Source organism: Saimiri boliviensis, chromosome 3 (genome assembly GCF_048565385.1).
Source record: "Saimiri boliviensis isolate mSaiBol1 chromosome 3, mSaiBol1.pri, whole genome shotgun sequence".
Taxonomy (NCBI): Eukaryota; Metazoa; Chordata; class Mammalia; order Primates; family Cebidae; genus Saimiri; species Saimiri boliviensis.
In genome coordinates, this window is record NC_133451.1 from 83,854,985 (window position 1) to 83,874,370 (window position 19,386).

At 34.3% G+C, this 19,386-nt stretch overlaps 1 protein-coding gene across 3 annotated transcripts in view; it reads left to right on the forward strand.

Annotated features, from left to right (window-relative positions):
* The window catches only part of CCSER1 (coiled-coil serine rich protein 1), a 1,354,615-nt gene that overhangs the window by 617,266 nt on the left and 717,963 nt on the right, over positions 1–19,386 (forward strand). For all 3 annotated transcript variants that reach the window (XM_039468593.2, XM_074396448.1, XM_039468594.2), the window contains exon 8: positions 12,670–12,753. In XM_039468593.2, the coding sequence (XP_039324527.1) occupies positions 12,670–12,753 (84 nt within the window). The remainder of the gene's footprint in view (positions 1–12,669; positions 12,754–19,386) is intronic.

A 19,386-nucleotide genomic window follows, 5' to 3' on the forward strand; every position in this document is an offset into this window, starting at 1 on the left:
ACCCTACTTATTCCAGAAATGTAACATTTATTTCAATAACAAGAAAGATTGTGATAGTAAAACATAGTTGTATACAAAGGAGTTTTGTTAAATTATGAAGCTCCTATACAAATGTAAGATGGTATTACTATTTTTAGAAAGATTAATGTCAGTAAGAATTCTAAGACAGTCTAAGAGAACCATTCACTTTTGAAAAGATTATGCTGATATCCAAACATTCTTTCTCAATTGTTTGAAAATCCAAGGAGGTATACCACTGTGTCAAGAGATAATATTGGCCGGGTATAGCAGCTCATGCCTGTAATCCAAGCACTTTGGAGGCCAAGGCGGGTGGATCGCCTGAGGTCGGGAGTTCAAGAGTTCAAGACCAGCCTGACCAACATGGTAAAACCCTGTCTTTAAAAAAAAAAAAAGAGGGCAGGAAAAGCCCTGGGGTGTGTGTGTGGGGGGAAGGATATAATACTGTTTCCTTCTTTGACTAATGTGCTAAAAAATACATTTCTAACATACTGGCTTTGAACAACTGTTTGTTCCTGACCATCCTGTAAAAGAGAAATTTCTGACAATTTCAATACTAAATTAATAAATGCCATTTACTTTTACCATGTGTATATTTTTAAATTAGATAATAATTTGGGTTTTATTTATAAACTTCATCAACATTTCATATGAATACCAAAGTAAATCAGAGTAAATATAATGTCTAACAATGATTTGTTTAGTTTTCTTTCAAAACTGTAAAAAAGACTTAGGATATACAATCTATGATATTGTTTGCTAATATATTTGTTAGTTCTTTAAAAATATGCATATAATTCTGTGGGAAAACTGTGTGCATTTTACCTCTAGTAAATATAGTCATATAATCGGTAAAAATATCATAAAAATATTATGCTTCTTAAATTTTTAAATTGCATTCATTTAAAAAGTACATTTATTATAAATCAATGGAATGTTAATCTCTTAAGTGAGGATATAAAGATGGATCTACAATGAATTTTGTAGTTAATGTTTATAAAAAGAAAAATTTTGTAGCATCAAGTAGTAATTATTAATGCTAAATTGATATATGAAATATTTTTCAATTGTTTTAATCTAACTAATAAAGGAATAAAATGGTGGTTTTATTTTCCTTGTTTTCAATATTTGAAAAGCAGTGCCTCCCATGGAACTATCTGGATGACTATATACCTCCACTGCTTTATTTCGCTAGCTACCAAGGTGTTTCAGGCAACATGCTACTTTGAAGCTAAGTCAACATAAGAATTATATGAGGTCACTTATTTAGGTAGAGCAGAATATATTGTCAATGATTAAACACCCTTATGTTTTCTAATCTCTGACCTCTGTCCTCCTCAATCATATTCCTTTTTTCTTTTTCTTTTTTAATTTTTTCATTTGTTCATAAAATTCTGTCCTTGTTTGCACTGATAAAGTTGTCTGTTTTCTTTTTGTTTAAATCTTTTGAACTTTTTGTTTACAAGAATGAGGAAAAATCTTGTAAATCATACAGTAAAGTCCTCCAGAGAGAAGACCGGAAGTCTACAAATAGAAAGTCATGATGACTCAATGTCAAACTTGATGTGTTTGAGAAGCCAAGAATTATGTTCATAATTTTACTGGAGGAATTATTGTGAGGTTTGTGAGGTTAGAAATTATTATTTGTTTTTTTATTTGGATTTTTAATTTCAACATAATATTATTGTCAAGATGATTTACAGATTCTACTTGCTTTTATTTTTTGACACTTGATTGCTATTTAGATAATTCTTAAACAATGAGATAATTCCAAATACAGGCAAAATACATTATCAAATTTGTAGAACTGGAGTCAGGAAACTGAACCTGGAACAAACTACCCAAATTTCTGAGTGTGTGACTCCAAATTTCCAAATTTGTAAAACAAAAGTACAGGAATAAAGTCACTTGTATATAATCTTTGATCTGTATTTCAGATTCTTTAGTAGGTTATATCATAAGAACGTAAATATTACTGATATGCTTGAAATGAGCTATTTGAAAATAATTCTGAATATAATTTAAATCACAAAAATTGAAAATTAAATCACAAAATATGTATTTTAAAGAATTTACTGTATGAATTTCTATACAACTATGATGGCATAATTTATACTAATCCCAACTGTAATGATTTAGAGTTTGTCTTTATGTTTGGATGATCTTGTAACAAGTTACTTCAAAATTTAGTGGCTTAAAACTATACTTTCATTTAATTCACAATTTTTTATGTCAATAACTTGGGAATGATTCACTGGGCAATTCTAGCCTTGTGTTTCTCAGGCAGTTAGAGTGAGATTTTAGCTGGGCCTTTAGGCACTTGAAGACTCTGCCAGCCTAGATGTCCAAGTTAGCTCATTCTCACAGCTGACAGTTGATGCTAAGTGTCTTTTGGGAGCTCGTATGAAGCTGTCAATGGAAGCACCATGTTGTTTCTGCTTCTCAGCGTGGATGCTGGATTCTTTCTGCAAGTTATAACCTCAGAGGAATCATTATAAGAGACCATGATAGAAGTTGAAAGGCCTTCCTGATCTAATCCTGAAAGTCATGCAGAGTCATCATGTTCTATTAATATGCAATTCAATAAGACCAGCCCAGATGCAAGGACAGGAACATTAGACTCCACTTTTCAATAGGAATACTAGCAAAGGATTTACAGCCATCTTTACCACACTGATTTCCATATTTATGAATAATTATTGAATAAAAAATAATATAATTGAATTTTAGTCTGAAAAATTAATTATACTTGAATGAGAAACAAATAATGTCATAATTATTAAATTATATTTTTTTCCTATCAATGAATAATATGCATTTTTATAAGCACAAGGTTAAATTGGTTACATTAGCCTACAGGTTAATGGAATAACTTTATTTTGAATACCAAGAATATTAAAATCCTATTAATTCTACATATCAATATGATATTTAACTCAATAGATCATCCTCACAAATATGTTCTAGAATTTTGCAACTATAATGAGAATTTTGATGGATTATTGCTACTAACTCTCATTTGAGAGTAAGTGTTGTTCAGAAGCTTTCATTTTGCCTGCTAGATAGATATTTTAGGTTGGTGCTGAAGTAATTGCGGTTTTTGTCATAAAAGTTATGGCAAAAACCACAATCACTTTTGCACCAACCTAATACTTATGTGAATGTTGCCACTCTATATCTATACAACTAAAGACATGATGGGTAGCTAAAATTCATTTTCAAAGTCATTTGTAGAGAAGGCTTTTATAAATTGTCTTCTGTTGGCATATAATAAATATTTCATAGGTGTTATTCTAGAAATGAATGTAAATGATATATTAGCATCTACCTGGTTTAATGCTATGAGATTGTGAATTCCTTCAAAAATTTTCCCAGAAATAAAATCTGAAAAAAAATTTAAAGTGAGCATAGTTTTGGGAAACCATGTTTCTTTGTAATTCATAGTAGCTACAATATAGGCACATGTTCTATTTAAACTAATTAACAAAATGATAATTAATACAAAAATACCATTTTTAATTGTTCAACAAAAGCAATGGTAACAGATACAGGCCAAATCTCAGATTCCATCTCAATAAAGGACTCACTGACCAGCTTCCAAGAGTATGGTTGGCTGACGACAGCCATTAGCTTCTTCAGGGTCAGCCTCAGCTCTCCAGCTGAAGTTCAAGCTTATCACTGGGTGGTCTGAAACAAAGGCTGAATAAGGTGGTGATTGCTGAGATCTAGCTACTCATGAGGCACTCCACAACCAGTGACTGAACAAGGAAGTACTACAAGAGCCAACCCACTTTTGCTCAACATGGGGATTTCTCTAATAAAATCTTAGCTATGAGCCCCTCGTTTTGCTGACAGATAATTTGTCAGTATGAATCATGGTTTGACTGTCCCCTACTCAATTCTGAATCTTTTTCTTTATTTTTGTTTCTTCGTATTTCCTTTCCTTTTCCTCCGTTAATAAACTTTATGCAACCTTAACTCCCATTTGATTCCTGAAGAACTAACCTGTGACATTTTATGAACAAAACTAACTGTTCTTAAGTGAAATATAATGCAAGAATTTGGCAATATAAGTACTAATACAATAGAGTCTTGTTCGTAAGGTGGTTTATAGGTTAGTGTCATCATCAGCCTCTACAGAAATTTCCATGGGACTAAAGAAGTTAAGTAACTAGCATGAACTACCTGGCTAGTTACTTGCAGCATCCAGGATTTGATACTATTATCTCTCTAATTCTAAGAGAATGATTGTTATCTTACTTGCCTCCTAATATGCTAATATTAGTATTTCTTTTGCAATACAGAGCAGATTAAACCTTTTTCCATTAACAGTAATATTTAGAGTATAGGAGTATAAGTGTTCAAAATGAGTATACTCCCTGTCCATAATACCTATGATTTGGGGAAGAAATTGGACTCCTATAAAAGAGATGGAACAAAAAGAGTGAATACACATCTTCCTCCCAGTTAAGCTGCTTGTCAGCAAATGAAGAGATGTTAATAAATTAGAATTAAGCCAGGCATGGTGGCTCACATTTGTAGTCTTACCTCTTTGAGAGGCCAGGATCTGAAGATTGAGGCCAGCCTGGACAACATAAAGCAACTGCACCTCAACAAAATATTTTAAAATTATCTGGGCAAAATAATGACCATAGTAAGAATCAAATGAAGAACTCAGCCCCATTTATATTAGCAAAACAAACACAAACAAACAAACCTTACAAATACACTTCACCAAGGAGATAAAAGATTTCTATAAGAAGAACTATAAAACAATGATGAAAAATATCATATATGACATAAACAAATGGAAATACATCCTATGTTTATGTTCATGGACTGTTAGAATCAATATTGTTAAAATGACCATACTGTCCAAAGCAATCTGTAGAATCAATGCAATTCCCATCAAAATACCCCAACATCATTTTTTGCAAAATTAGAAAAAAAAAATTAAATTTATATGGAACCAAAAAAAAAAGAGTACAAATAGCCAAAGCAATCCTAAGCAAAAAGAATAAATCTGGAAGCATCACATTACTTCAAATTTTACTACAAGGCTATAGTAAGCAAAACAGCATAGTACCGATATAAAAGTAGATACATAGACCAATGGAACAGAATAGAGAACCCAGAAATAAAGCAAAATACAATAGCCAACTGATCTTTGATAAAGCCAACAAAAACATACACTACGCAAAGAGCACCCTATTCAATAAATTTTGCTGGGAAAATTGGATAGCCAAGTGCAGAAGAATGAAACTGGATCCCTATTCTCACTGTGTACAAAATTTAACTGAAGATAGATTAAAGACTTTAAGCCCTAAAACCATAAAAAATTCTATTGAAAAACCTAAGACAAACTGTTCTAGACATTGGCTTAGACAAAGAATTTATGACTATGACCTCAAAAACAAATATAACAAAAAGGAAAATTAATAAATGAGACTGGATTAAACTTCAAAGCTTCTATATAACAAAAGAAGTAATTAACAGAGTAAACAGACAACTTATAGAATAAGAGAAAATATTTGCCATCTGTATATTGACAAAAGACTAATATCTAGAATCTACAATGACCCCAAATCAGCAAGAAAAAGTAAATAATCCCATTAAAAATTGGGTAAATGACATAAGCAGACATTTCTCAAAATAAGATTTGCAAATGGCCAAAAAGCATATGAAAAAATGCTTAACATCACTAACCATCTTTACATTGACAAAGGACTAATATCTAGAATCTACAAGGAACTCAAATCAGCAAGAAAACAATAGTCTTATTAAAAAGTGGGTAAATGACATAAGCAGTAATTTCTCAACATAAGATAAATAAATGACCAACAAGCATATGAAAAAAATTCTAAACATCACTAACCATCAGGGAAATGTGCACTAAAGCCACAATGAGATGTCACCTTATCCAGAATAGTCATTAGTAAAAATTCAGAACACAATAGATGTTAGCATGAATGTGGTGAATGCTGAAAATGGTGGTGGGACTATACATAATAAATTAGTACAACCTCTACAGAAAATAGTATGGAGATTTCTCAAAGAACTAAAAGTGCATCTACTATTAAATTCACAATCTCACTACTGGGTATCTACCCAAAGGAAAATAAGTCATTATAACAAAAAGACATCTGCACACATATGTTTATCACTGCACAATTCACAATTGCAAAGATATCGAATCAAGCTAAGTGGCTATCAACTGAAAAATGGGTAAAGAAAATATGATAGAGGTGAGGCTAATCCCCACATTTTGGGAGGCTGGGGTAGGAGTATCACTTGAGGCCAGGAGTTTGAGACCAGTCTGAGCAACAAAGCGAGATCCCACTTTCACACAAACAAAAAAATTAGCCAGGCACAGTGGCATATGCCTGTAGTCCTAGCTACTCAAGAGGCTGAGTCAGGAGGATCCTTTAGGCACAGAAAGTTGAGGTTACAGTAAGCTGATTATACCACTGTACTCCAGCCTTGGTGACAGAGCAAGATCCTGCCATATATATATATATATATATATATATATATGTGTGTGTGTGTGTGTGTGTGTGTGTGTGTGTGTGTGTGTATGTATGTGCACACACACCCCACACACACCGTGGAATACTATTTAGCCATAAAAATCAGAAAAATAACAAAATAATGAATGTCTTCTGCAGCAACTCAGATGGGACTGGAGTCCATTGTCCTATGTGAAGTAATTCAGGAATGGAAAACTAAATACCACATATTCTCATTTATAAACGGGAGCTAAGCCATGGGTATGCCAAAGCATGTAGAGTGATATAATAGACACTGGAGACTTAGAAGTAGGGAAGGTGTGAAGTGAGTGAGGGGATGAAAAATTACCTATTGGTACAATGTACACTATTTAGGTGATAGGTACAGTAAAAGTTCAGACTTCACCACCATACAATTCATCCGTGTAACCAAAAACTACTTGTTCCTCTAAAGCTATTGAAATAATAACAAAACAATAAAATTAAAATTTTTAAAATATGGTTAAAAAAAAATTAGTTGGATGTGGTGGTGCACGCCTGCAGTCCTAGCTACTTGGGAGGCCAAGGCAGGAAGACTGCTTGAGCCCAGAACTTTGAGGTTACAGTGAGCCTTGATTGAGCCACCATACTTCAGCCTACTTGGCAGAGTGATACCATCTCTAAATAAATAAATAAGATTTATTGCTATACTGAGCAATAAGTCTAATTTGGCTGATTAGGTTTATTGCTCAGTATAGAAGAAGTATAAATTCTGCCATGAGAACTAGAATAAACAGGTATTAATAAATAGGTATTATGTTTTCTCTAATCCTTTAGCTGTTTTTGTTGTTGTTGTTCTTTGTCAGCTCAGATGAGGGTGCCAGATTTCAGAGACAGTGGTTATACTGCTAATGTTTATATTGCTTATTTAGTAATTCTATTGGAAATAAACCATGAATTTGAGCATCTTCTTTTTTTCAAATAGAGATGGTGTTTCACTGTGTTACCCAGGCTAGTCTTGAAGTCCTGGGCTCAAGTGATCATCCTGCCTTGGCCTCCCAAAGTACTGGGATTATAAGCAAGAGCCACCATGCCCAGCCAAATTTGAGTATCTTATGTGTGTCAGTTATTATGTTTGTTGCTAATAACATGCTAATGAAATAGAACCTATATGCTCAAATAGAGAATAAAACTAGTTCATGAGGCTGGAGAAAAAGCAAAAAAAAACACTTTAAGTGTTGCATGAAATGATATGTGGTATGGATGCTATGTAACATCCCCAAAGGGATGTGTTACTAGCCAAAAGGGGGTATCTTTCTGGTAAAATAAACAGTAATTCTTGAGATGTGTCTTAGAGCATGAGTTATTATGAAGGAGAGAAGGATACAATGGATAGAAGGCAATAAAATCCAGAAATTTGCATGTGTAAAGTGAGGAGATGTGAAACAACATGCATTTCAGTTTTGTAAGAGTGAACAATGTTGTGAGGAGGTTGAAAGTCAAAAACTTTGCAGCTCCGGAAATAAGCAGGTAACAGATAATCAGGGGTACAATATGCTATGTTGAAGAGTTTTGATTTTCTTTCTGAAGGAGGAGATGATTCACTGTTAAATTAGGAAGTGATAAATTTAATTCCTACTAAGAAAAATCTCTCTGACAAGTAGGGAAAGTGATAGTGATAGAGGAAAAATCACTTTAGAGACAAGAAGCAATTACAGAAATTTAGGTAAGAAACAACAAGTACTTAGACAATGTGGAATAGAGAGTAGTAAGTCCAAGAAATACTAAAGAAGTAGAGATTAAATTTGATTTCAAATTTGGTTTAAAGTGAGTAGCAGCTGAACATATATGATGGCTTCCTTATTATTATTTTAGGAAATAGGAAGATAATGGGGAAATCAACAGAAGTGACATCTCAAGGTGGGGAAGGAAGATGTTGAGTTGGAGTGTCTGTGGAACAGTGTTGAGTATATGTTTAGTGAGTAGTTGTACTTAAGAGCTGGAACTTGGAATACAGATAATTCTGGATTAACTAGTTGTATCTGGTAGTTACAAGCTGTATTAGTCAGGGGTTCTTTAGAAGGATAAAACTCACGGAATATATATATATATATATATATGGGAATTTATTAAGTATTAACTCACATGATCACAAGGTGCCACAATAGGGCATCTGCAGGCTGAGAAGCAAGGATAGCCAGTCTGAATTCCAAAACTGAAGAACTTGGAATCCAGTTCAAGCATCCAACCCAGGAGTAGGCTGGGAGGCTGGGCAAGTCTCTCTTTTCAGATTTTTCTGTCTGCTTATATTCTAGCCACGTTGGCAGCTGATTAGATTGTACCCACACAGATTAATGGTGTGTCTGCCTTTCCCAGCCCACTGACTCAAATGTTAATCTCCTTAGGCAACAGCCTCACAGACACACCCTGAATCAATACTTTGTATCCTTTAATCCGATAAAGCTGACCCTCAGTATTATCCATCACACCAGCATAGAGTAGTTGAGGCCATGGATGTGGATATATTGTGTACATAGAGGTTATGGTTGGGTGTACATGCAGAGTGAGGAGATTAAATGCCCAACGATTGAGCTCTAGTAAAAGGCACAATTTTAACAGGGACATCATTAAAGATGAGCTCTGTAATATGGATATTGGTTTGACAATTAATTTAATTATAGCCAGGGAACAAATGGTAGATATAGTATCTGTATTAGTCCATTTTCATATCACTATAAAGAACAACCTGAGAGTGGGTAATATATGAAACAAAGAAGTTTAATTGACTTACAATTCTGCATGACTGAGAAGGCCTAAGGAAACTTAAAATCATGGCTGAAGGAAAGCAAGGCACTTCTTCACAAAGCAGCAGGAAAGAGAGAGAGCTTAGGGGAAACTGCCACGTCTAAGCCATCAGATCTCGTGAGAACTCCCTCACTATTACCGGAACAGCATGGGGAAACCATGCCTATGATCCAGTTACCTCCCACCATGTCCCTCTTGTGATACATGGGAATTACAATTCAAGATAAGATTTACGTGAGGTCAAAGAGACAAACCATTTCATTCCACCCTTGGCTCCGCCCAAATTTCCCGTTCTTTTCACATTTAAATACTAATCTTGCCTTCATGGAAGTTTCCCAAAGTCTTAACTCATTACAGCATTAGCTCAAAAGTCAAAGTACAAAGTCTCATCTGAGATAAGGCAGGTCTCTCTCACCTATGAGTCTGTAAAATCAAAAGCAAGTTACTTACTTCCAAGATACAATGGAGGTACAGGCATTGGATAAATGTTCTTATTCCAAATGGGAGGAATCGACCAAAACAAAGGGGTCACAGGCCCCATGGGAGTCCAAAATCTGGTGGAGCGGTCATTAAATCTTAAAGCTCCAAAATCTCGTTTGACTCTGTGTCTCACATCCAGGGAATACTGATGCAAGGGGTGGACTCCCATGGCCTTAGGTAGCTCCACCCCTGTGGCTCTGTGGGGTGTATCCCCTGTGGCTGCTTTCACAGCCTCGTGTTGAGTGCCTAATGTAGTTTGGCTGTGTCCCTACCCAAAACTCAACTTGAATTGTATCTCTCAGAATTCCCACGTATGTGTGGGCAGGACCCAGGGGGAGGTAAATTGAATCATGGGGGCTGATCTTTCCCATGCTATTCTCATGATAGGAAATAAATTTTACAAGACCTAATGGGTTTATCAGGGGTTTCCACTTTTGCTTCTTCCTCATTTTCTCTTACTGCTGCCATGTAAGAAGTGCCTTGCACCTCCCGCCATGATTCTGAGGCCTCCCTTACCATGTGAAACTGTAGGTTCAATTTAACTTCTTTTTATTCCCAGTTTCAGGTATGTCTTTTTCAGCAGCATGAAAACAGTCTAATACAGTGCCTGTGGCTTTTCCAGGCACATGGTGCAAGCTGTTGGTGGATCTATGATTCTGGGGTCTGGAGGCCATTGACCTTCTTTTCACAGCTTCACTAGGCAGTGCCCCAATGAGAACTCTGTGTGGGGGCTCCAACCCCACATTTCCCTTTCACACTGCCCTAGCAGAAGTTCTCCATAAGGGCTCTACCCCTGCAGCAGACTTCTGCCTGGACATCCAGACATTTCCATACATTCTCTGAAATCTAGGCAGAGGTTCCCAAATCTTAACTCTTTTTTCTGTGCTCCCACAGGCCCAACACCACATGTAAGCCAACAATGCTTGGGGCTTATAGCCTCTGAACAAAGACCTGGGTTGTACACTGGCCCCTGTTAGCAGCTGGGATGCGGGCTGCCATGCACCAAGGCTACACAGAGCAGCAGGGCCCTGGACCCAGACCACAAAACCATTTTTTTTTTCTCATATGCTTCCTGTCCTATCATGGGAGAGGCTGCTGTCCTTTTTGGGAGAGGCTGCAGTCCTGTGATGGGAAAGGCTGCTGTGAATATCTCTGAAATGCCCTGGAGACATTTTCACCATTTTTTTTTTTTTTTTTTTTTTTTTGAGACGGACTTTCACTCTTGTTACCCAGGCTGGAGTGCAATGGCGCGATCTCGGCTCACTGCAACCTCCGCCTCCTGGGTTCAGGCAATTCTCCTGCCTCAGCCTCCTGAGTAGCTGGGATTATAGGCACGTGCCACCATGCCCAGCTAATTTTTTGTATTTTTAGTAGAGACGGGGTTTCACCATGTTGACCAGGTTGGTCTCGATCTCTCGACCTTGTGATCCACCCGCCTCGGCCTCCCAAAGTGCTGGGATTACAGGCTTGAGCCACCGCGCCCGGCTACATTTTCACCATTTTTTTAGTTACTAACATTTGGCTCTTTATTACTTAAGCAATTTTCTGCAGTCAGCTTGAATTTTTCCCCAGAAAATGGGATTTTCTTTTCTACCACATGGTCATGCTGCAAAGTTTTCAAACTTTTATGCTCTGCTTCCCTTTTAAATAAAAGTACCTGTTTCAAATAATGTCTTTTTGAATGCATATGACTGAATGCGTTCAGAATCAGCCAGGTTATCCCTTGAATACTTAGCTGCTTAGAAATTTCTTCCACCAGATACCCTAAATCATGTCTCTGAAGTTCAAAGTTTCACAGATCTCTAGGGCAGTGGCAAAATGCCACCAATCTCTTTGCTAAAGTGTAGCAATAGTGACCTTTACTCCAGTTCCCAAGAAGTTTCTTATCTTCATCTGAGACTACCTCAGCCTGGACTTTGTTGTCCATATCACCATCAGCATCTTGATCAAAACCATTCAAGTTTCGAGGAAGCTCCAAACTTTCCCACATCTCTCTGTCTTCTTCTGAGTCCTCCAAACTGTTCCAATTTCTGCCCATTACCCAGTTCCAAAGTCACTCCCACATTTGCAGGTTTTCTTTATAGTAGTGTCCCACTTCAAGCACCAATTGTCTATATTAGTCCCTTCTCACATTGTGATAAAGAATAATCTTAGACTGAGTAATTTATACAGGAAAATAGTTTAATTAACTCATAGTTTCGTATTGCTGGGGAGGCCTCAGGAAACTTATAATCATGGTGGAAGGCTAAGGGGAAGTAAGGCATGTCCTCACAAGGTGGCAGGAGTGAGAGAGTGCTCAGGGGAAACTGCCACTTTTAAACAATCAGATCTCATGAGAGCTTTCTCACTAACATGAGAATAGCTAAGGGAAATCATCCCCATGATCCAGTTACCTCCTACCGGTCCCTCCCTCCATATGTGGGGATTACAATTTGAGATGAGATTTGGGTGGGGATACAGAGCCAAGCCATGTCAGTATCTTTTTAAATGTAGAGTTATTTTTATTCTACTTATTATATATGCACAAAAGTGAGGGAATAATTTAGGATAGATTCCTGGTTTCTGTCCTAGGCAAATAAATGGATAGAGGTATACCAAAAAGAAACCCCAAAACTAAGCAAAAACGTGTGTGTGTGTGTGTGTGTGTGTGTGTGTGTGTGTGTGTACTTATGTGATTATATATAGCATGATAGCATTTTTGGATGCATTTAACTTATTTTTTACAGCTAAGAATATATTATGAAAAATATCATACTGTAGAGAGAATTTGAGTTTCATTAGTCAGATGCAATTATCTCCCACTGTGTGAAGCCGACTTTCCTTATCAAGAGCAAAGTAAAAAGGCTAAGCCTATTTTGCCATCTCTTTGATGTTTTTATAGGATATAATGAAAGATGAATGCTCAATGCTCAAGCTGCAGCTGAAAGAGAAAGATGAATTCATTTCCCAACTTCAGGAAGAGCTGGTAAGTGATAACAATACTTGTCCCACAAAGTGTGCTTTCCTTGCAAGGTGATTTGTTCCAAACCCTTATTTATTAATACCAATAGCATTAATTATTAATAAATACTTCCACTGTTTCAATCTGATGATCAGTTTTTATAATCCTGTCATGAAAATTGTAGATCTTTGACAATCTAAAGAATAGAAAGAATGTTTTATTTTATGTGGAAATGTATATTATTCCAGAAACATATCACTGAACCAAGATTAAGTATTTCAGTTGTATGTATCAGAAATCTTGAAAGCTTAGGCCACATTGTTTTTTTGTAAAGTGCATGATTTAACTCCAAACTGCTATACCTAAAGATACAGATCTATAATATAAAGGAAAATCAACAATCTAGCAAACAAAACCAGATTTTACTTTTTATTTTTATAAAGCTATCAAAATTACATTAACCTAATGAGGCTTTTCGTTAATTTATATTATAATTCCCAAATTGTGTAAAAGTTATACAAAAATATGAAATGTATATAGTTCATGTTTTTAGAATGTGGCTTTTAATGTGTTATAAAAGAAAGTACAGAATTATACCTTCAAGATATAAAAATACATTTGGTAGATAACAGACAACAGTGGGTGTTATTTTTTCTAAGTATGTGTTTTCTATTTATCTGGGAATATTAACAGTATTTTGCAATAAAATGTGCTCTCTGGATATAAATTTAAAAAGATAGTACTCTAAAACAAGAATTAAATAGAAAAAATAAGAAGAAATATTTTTTAAATCATCATTTTTACACTAACAGTAGATTAAAGAGATAACTATACTATGAAAGAGACCCTGACTCATTATTAAGATCAAAAATCAAATCCTTCTCAACATACTTTTAGTTATTATTTCAGACTCACAATTGTGTATTATATAATTATTGAATACAACTAAATAACAGACTTCATAGGCCATCAAGCTTCTGAGGACTTCTAACATATTAGTGAGATATAGAGAAACTCAGAGCATATTTTATAAACTCTTAACAACTGAGAATGTTTTTCCCTGAAACTTGACCTTTATTTAAAGTGTTCTATGATTGAACTGATGCTGGTCATTGGTCCCATGAACATGTTATTGTGGGTTTAGAAGACTTATAAACTTAGTACTTAGAATAGCAATAGTATCACAGACAAAATGAACATGTGTCATATTACTGAAATAACCTTTTATAAACCTATAAGTAACATATTGTATCAACTTTATGTATTATGAATACATAATGAAAATATTTCTGTATTTAAATATAGCCCTCTAGGTACATATTATGTAACAACACTTTTTTATGTGATGTACAAAAAAATCTTTGAGCTGACTAAGTATCACATATAGATATTTATTGCATGATGGATAAAATAATCAATTTTAACATAACAGTGTATCCATTATTTTGTCAGAAAGTGCTTATTTTAGATTTGGATAATTAACTCAGAAAGTGTATTCATTTTTTTCTCAGTATTACTTATTATCAGTTTAAAACATTAATAAACAAGAAATCAGACCTTTACTTGCTGAATTAAATGAAAAAATAAAGTGATTACCTCCAAAGACAGTACTTTATAGTTATAATTAAAGAAATTAGTACACCTTTCTCTAAAAACATCCTATATGTGTTTTTTTTTTTTCTTTTTTTCTTTTTCTTTTCTTTTTTCTTTTCTTTTCTTTATACTTGAATTACTCAGATTGGCTACTTATTTTCTAAAATTTCTCAGGTAACAATCAAGCAGCATTTTATTTTGTGCTACCATAGTTTTCATAATCATCTTGAATATTTCAGGAAAAAATGTTAACTTTTGAAAATATAGTTTATTTTATTAGTTAAGGACTGTAGCTAAGAGGGAAGTGTGTAATTGATGATTCAAGAATTTTACTCAGAGGAAACGTTGTTGGACAAAAAAAAAGGCATCATTCAAACTGAATTTGGAGCATGGATGAGGAATGCCAATTACATAGGCCAATACAAACCCCTTGCATCCATGGAAAATTTTGATCCTTCTATTTCTTGTTCTGGTGTTAATAACTTGTGACATTTTGTTATGGTGGAAGTTAAATTTTACATTTATGCTTTATTTACTTAAATTTGAACGTTTCAAAGAATTTTAGAAACCAGTTCAGCTGTACCCTATTATATACTACAATTTCATAAATCTGCAATAATTTAGAACTTATTCAGTTTTCTATTGTTTCTCATGGGTTTCTGATTTCTTGACCAATATTATTATCACAAGCAATTGTATCTACATGTACATTGTAGAATAAAATTAGATGTAATTATGCCCAAAAGGCTTTATATCCAATTAATAATTAAGAATGTTTTAAATTTTTTGATTATTTATATTTTTTAGTTTCTTAGCCTCATCAATAGTTAGAAGAGTTATAAAAACTCAGGGATAGAATGGGACTAGAACAAAAGAAATATTTTTTTCTTTTTCTTTTTTTTTTTTTTTTTTTTTGAGACAGAGTCTTGCTCTGTCATCCAGGCTGGAGAGCTGTGGCACGATCTCAGCTCACTGTGCAACCTCCACCTCCAGGGTTCAAGCAGTTCTCCTGCATCAGCCTCCCGAGAAGCTGGGACCACAGGCACATGCCATCATGCCTGGCTAATTTTTGTATTTTTAGTAGAGACAAGGTTTCACCATGTTGGCTAGGCTGGTCTTGAACGCCTTACCTCAAATACTCTGCCAACCTCAGCTTCCCAGAGTGCTGGGACTACAGGTATGAGCCACCACGCCTGGCTTAACAAGTGTTTTAGTCATTTAAGTACAAGTTTTTTAGTCATTTATTTTTAGAGCATAGTTTCTCAACAGTAGTACTACTGGCATTTTGTTTTAAGTGTCTGTGCTATGAATTGTAAGATGTTTAGCAGCATCCCTACCCTCTCCTTGCTAGATTCCAGTAGCACCTCTAGACATTGCCAAATGTCCCATGGGGGCAAAATTGCCCCCAGGTTAGAATCACTGCTCTAGGGATATTATATTAAATGTATAGTTCCCAATGAAATGGTATGTTATAGAAAAAACATCTACTTACAGATAATACCCAGGAAAAAACAAAACTCCTGCACAAGGGATGCACGTTTCCTTGGGCTATTAAATATGTAACTATTTATACACTATGTTTATCTGCTCAGGCTATAATAACAAAATAACATAGACTGGGTGGCTTAAAGAACTAAAGCTTATTTGTCACAGTTCTGGAGGTTGGAAGTCTGAGATTGGGGTGCCAGAGTGATTGGACTGTGGTGAGGGCTCTCTTCCTGGCTTGCAGGTGGCCATCTTTTCATTAGGTGTTCATGTGGTCTTTCCTTTGTGCATACACTTAGGGAGAGAGAGAAAGGGAGAGAAGAGAGAGAAAGAGAGAGAGAAGAGAGAAACAGAGAGATCATGCAAGCCCTCTAAAGATACTAATCCTATCATAAGGGCTTTACCTCATGGCCTCATCTAAACTCTCATCATCTCCCAAAGGTCTTATCTCCAAATATCATCACAGTGGGAGTCAGGGGTTCAATGTATGAACGGTAGAGTTGGAGGAACAATTCAGTACATAGCACATACTCTTTGTGCTCATGACTGTTTGGTATTAGCAAGTCCAGTTATGGACAACTAGAGAGTTCTATTATATATTTTTTCAAGCATTAAATGCACATTTCAAAAATTAATATTTTCTACCCTATGATTTCAAAATTATTACATTGGTTTAATTCTTTTTTATTGCTGGGTGAGTAGATTTAACAAAGCATAAATATAGTCAGAAACAAAATAATAATTTTTATTTTAGATTATATATTGATATTGTTTGGACACACTATTCACATTATTAACTGCATTTCTAATGTGAATGTATTTTTGCATTTTATAGTTGCACTTCCAATTTATCCCTTCTTTTTCATTTTATACAGAAGACAAAAAGCTGTTTGTACTCTTAGGAACAGTTTTTAAAAGTCAAAGCTTATTATTCCTGAAGTGTTTATGCATTGCTTACCTTGGTGAGCTTTACTGTTTTCAACAGATAAAAATAATCACTTGCAATTGTTTTATTATATCCAAAGGGATATTAAATGTTAGAATATTAGGATGTTCTGAGATTATATATGTGCTAGGGCAACTAATTGGAGAAAACAAGAAATATATTCTGTAGCCAGACGTTTACAGTATGGTAAACAGGGAGGTAACTACTTCACAGCAAGGAGCATCTACTCCCAACTGTTCTATAATAGAACAAAATCTCCTCTGCATTAAATAAGAAATAGAGCAAAGGAAAAATTTCCTCTCCTCACCTCCCTTTGGCCTTAGCTTTCTTTACTTGAGGAGAAGAGTGAGTCAGTATGGTGACATGGAAAATTGGGATATGAATTTCTTGCCCTACCTCTAATCTTAATTGCCTATGTGACTAGATTTAGGTATTTTTCTCTATTTGGGCATTAGTTTCTTCAACTTTCAAATCATATTACCATATATGTTGGTCTGTTTTGTGCTGTCCTAACAAAATATCACAGGCTGGGTAATTTATGGTAATTTATAAAAACAGAAATGTATTTCTCACAGTTCTGGAGGCTGAGAAGTTCAAGATCAAGGAATTAGTAGACTAGGGCTCAATCTCTGCTTCCAAGATGGTGCCTTGAAAGTTGTATCCTCTAGAGAGAAGGAATGCCTGTTCTCACATGACAGAAAGGCAGAAAAGTATTATTGTTCACCTGCAAGCCCTTTTTTATAGCAGCTTTAGTCAATTCATGAGAGTGGAAGCCTTCACCATGTAAACATTTCTCCATAGTTGACACTTTCCAACACTATTTGGGATCAAGTTTTCAATGCCAGAATTTGGGAGGACATACTACTCAGACCATAGGACCATAATATCAAAATATTACATACTTATCAATACTGAATTTGATAGATTATAGTATATATATATATATATATATATATAAAATAACTATTGTATATATATATAATAACTATTATATATTATATACATATTTATAGCTATGTTGCTTTTAAAATTATTAAGTGGAAGGAAAAAGCAGATTTTAGAACAGCATATTGCATGATAACATGATGTGAAAATATGTGTTGTATAGTAAGACTAGAATAATTAATAGTATTTATCTTTGAGAAATTAGAATGCTCAATATCTGCTTTAATTCAGTAGTGTATCGTTTTTAATAACAATTTTTATATTACTTTTATAATCAGAAAAACATCAGACATACTTTGGAAAATAAATGAAGAATTTTGATGCATTTAATGGTTTTCATTCTGTGATAAGTGTGTGTTCGGGGAACTAAGGGCAGAAGAGGGATCCTGTGGATTTCCACCTCCCACCCACTTAATGATAGCAGTCCTCATTTCATTGCTTCTTCTTATCATTACTTATTACATTATTGTTTCCCTCAATAAGCAGTTTTTATTTGTTGCATATCATTATTCTCCAAAAGATTGTATTTGATGAAAACCCACAGCTGAGAACAGATCATACAAACAAACCAAAAAAAAAAAAAAAAAAAAAAAAAACTGAGCAAGATGATTGCTAAGAAATACTGTGAATATTAAACAGGGTGGGAAATGAGAACAAAAGCTGTGACATACACCTCAGTGGGAATCATTACACGTCGTGGTGATTGGAGAGAATATTAGCTAATTGAGGGCATGGAAGAGAACCAACATTCAGAATCAGGAATAATAGGAGGACTTTTTTGATAATTAAATTTTTGGATATATATTTGTAAATATACGTTCTATTTACTTTGTAGAATATATTGGACTTTTTGAATATTGGAAATATCTCTCTCTTATCTGACAGAAAAATTTAGGGAGTTTGGTAATTTATCAAGATATTTAAATATCTTAATTTAATTAAGATATTTATTAAGATATTTATAGCTATAGGTTTAGACCAGAAGCCTAAACATAATAGCTAAAAGTATGCCTACTTGATCTTAATTAATTATAATAAAATTTTAAATATTTGCATAAGTATAATTTATTACATTTAATGATATAAAATAGCTAAATATTTTTCTAACTTCTGAGAAAGTTAATATGTCCTTTCTTTGGCTATTTTGTGAAGGTTAAGTTGAAGAATGCCACATAATTTTATTGCTTATATGAAACTGAGGGGCATTGTAAATATTATTCTCAGGTGGCTAAAATAAATTTGAGAGATTTGTCATAAATGTTGATGGTGAAGTGTAGCCTTGTGTTTGGGGGGATGGATATGTTCTTGTTAATGATTATTAATCTTACAAGTCATTTCAAAATTCTTTTAAATGGTTTCACACTATGGATGAAGAGCATTTACCATAGGTTATCAGAAATTGAAGAAAGTGTATACGATATTTATTAATAGATTGATTCAAAATATTTTTAAAGTAAGTTAGAGTTAACTTACAAATAAAGGCATAACTTTAGTCCTATGACTATGAAGACTCAAATTTAATTGTCCTAATTAAGGTTAGTATGCCATGCTATGAATTTGCTATTTTGTTTTGATTTGGATGATGATTTACATATACTCTTCAAAAATGTTAAACAGATTTGTAGGGATAATCACAATTTACAAGTTTACATTTGTAAATTGTCAACAGTTTATAATTCTGAACTTTT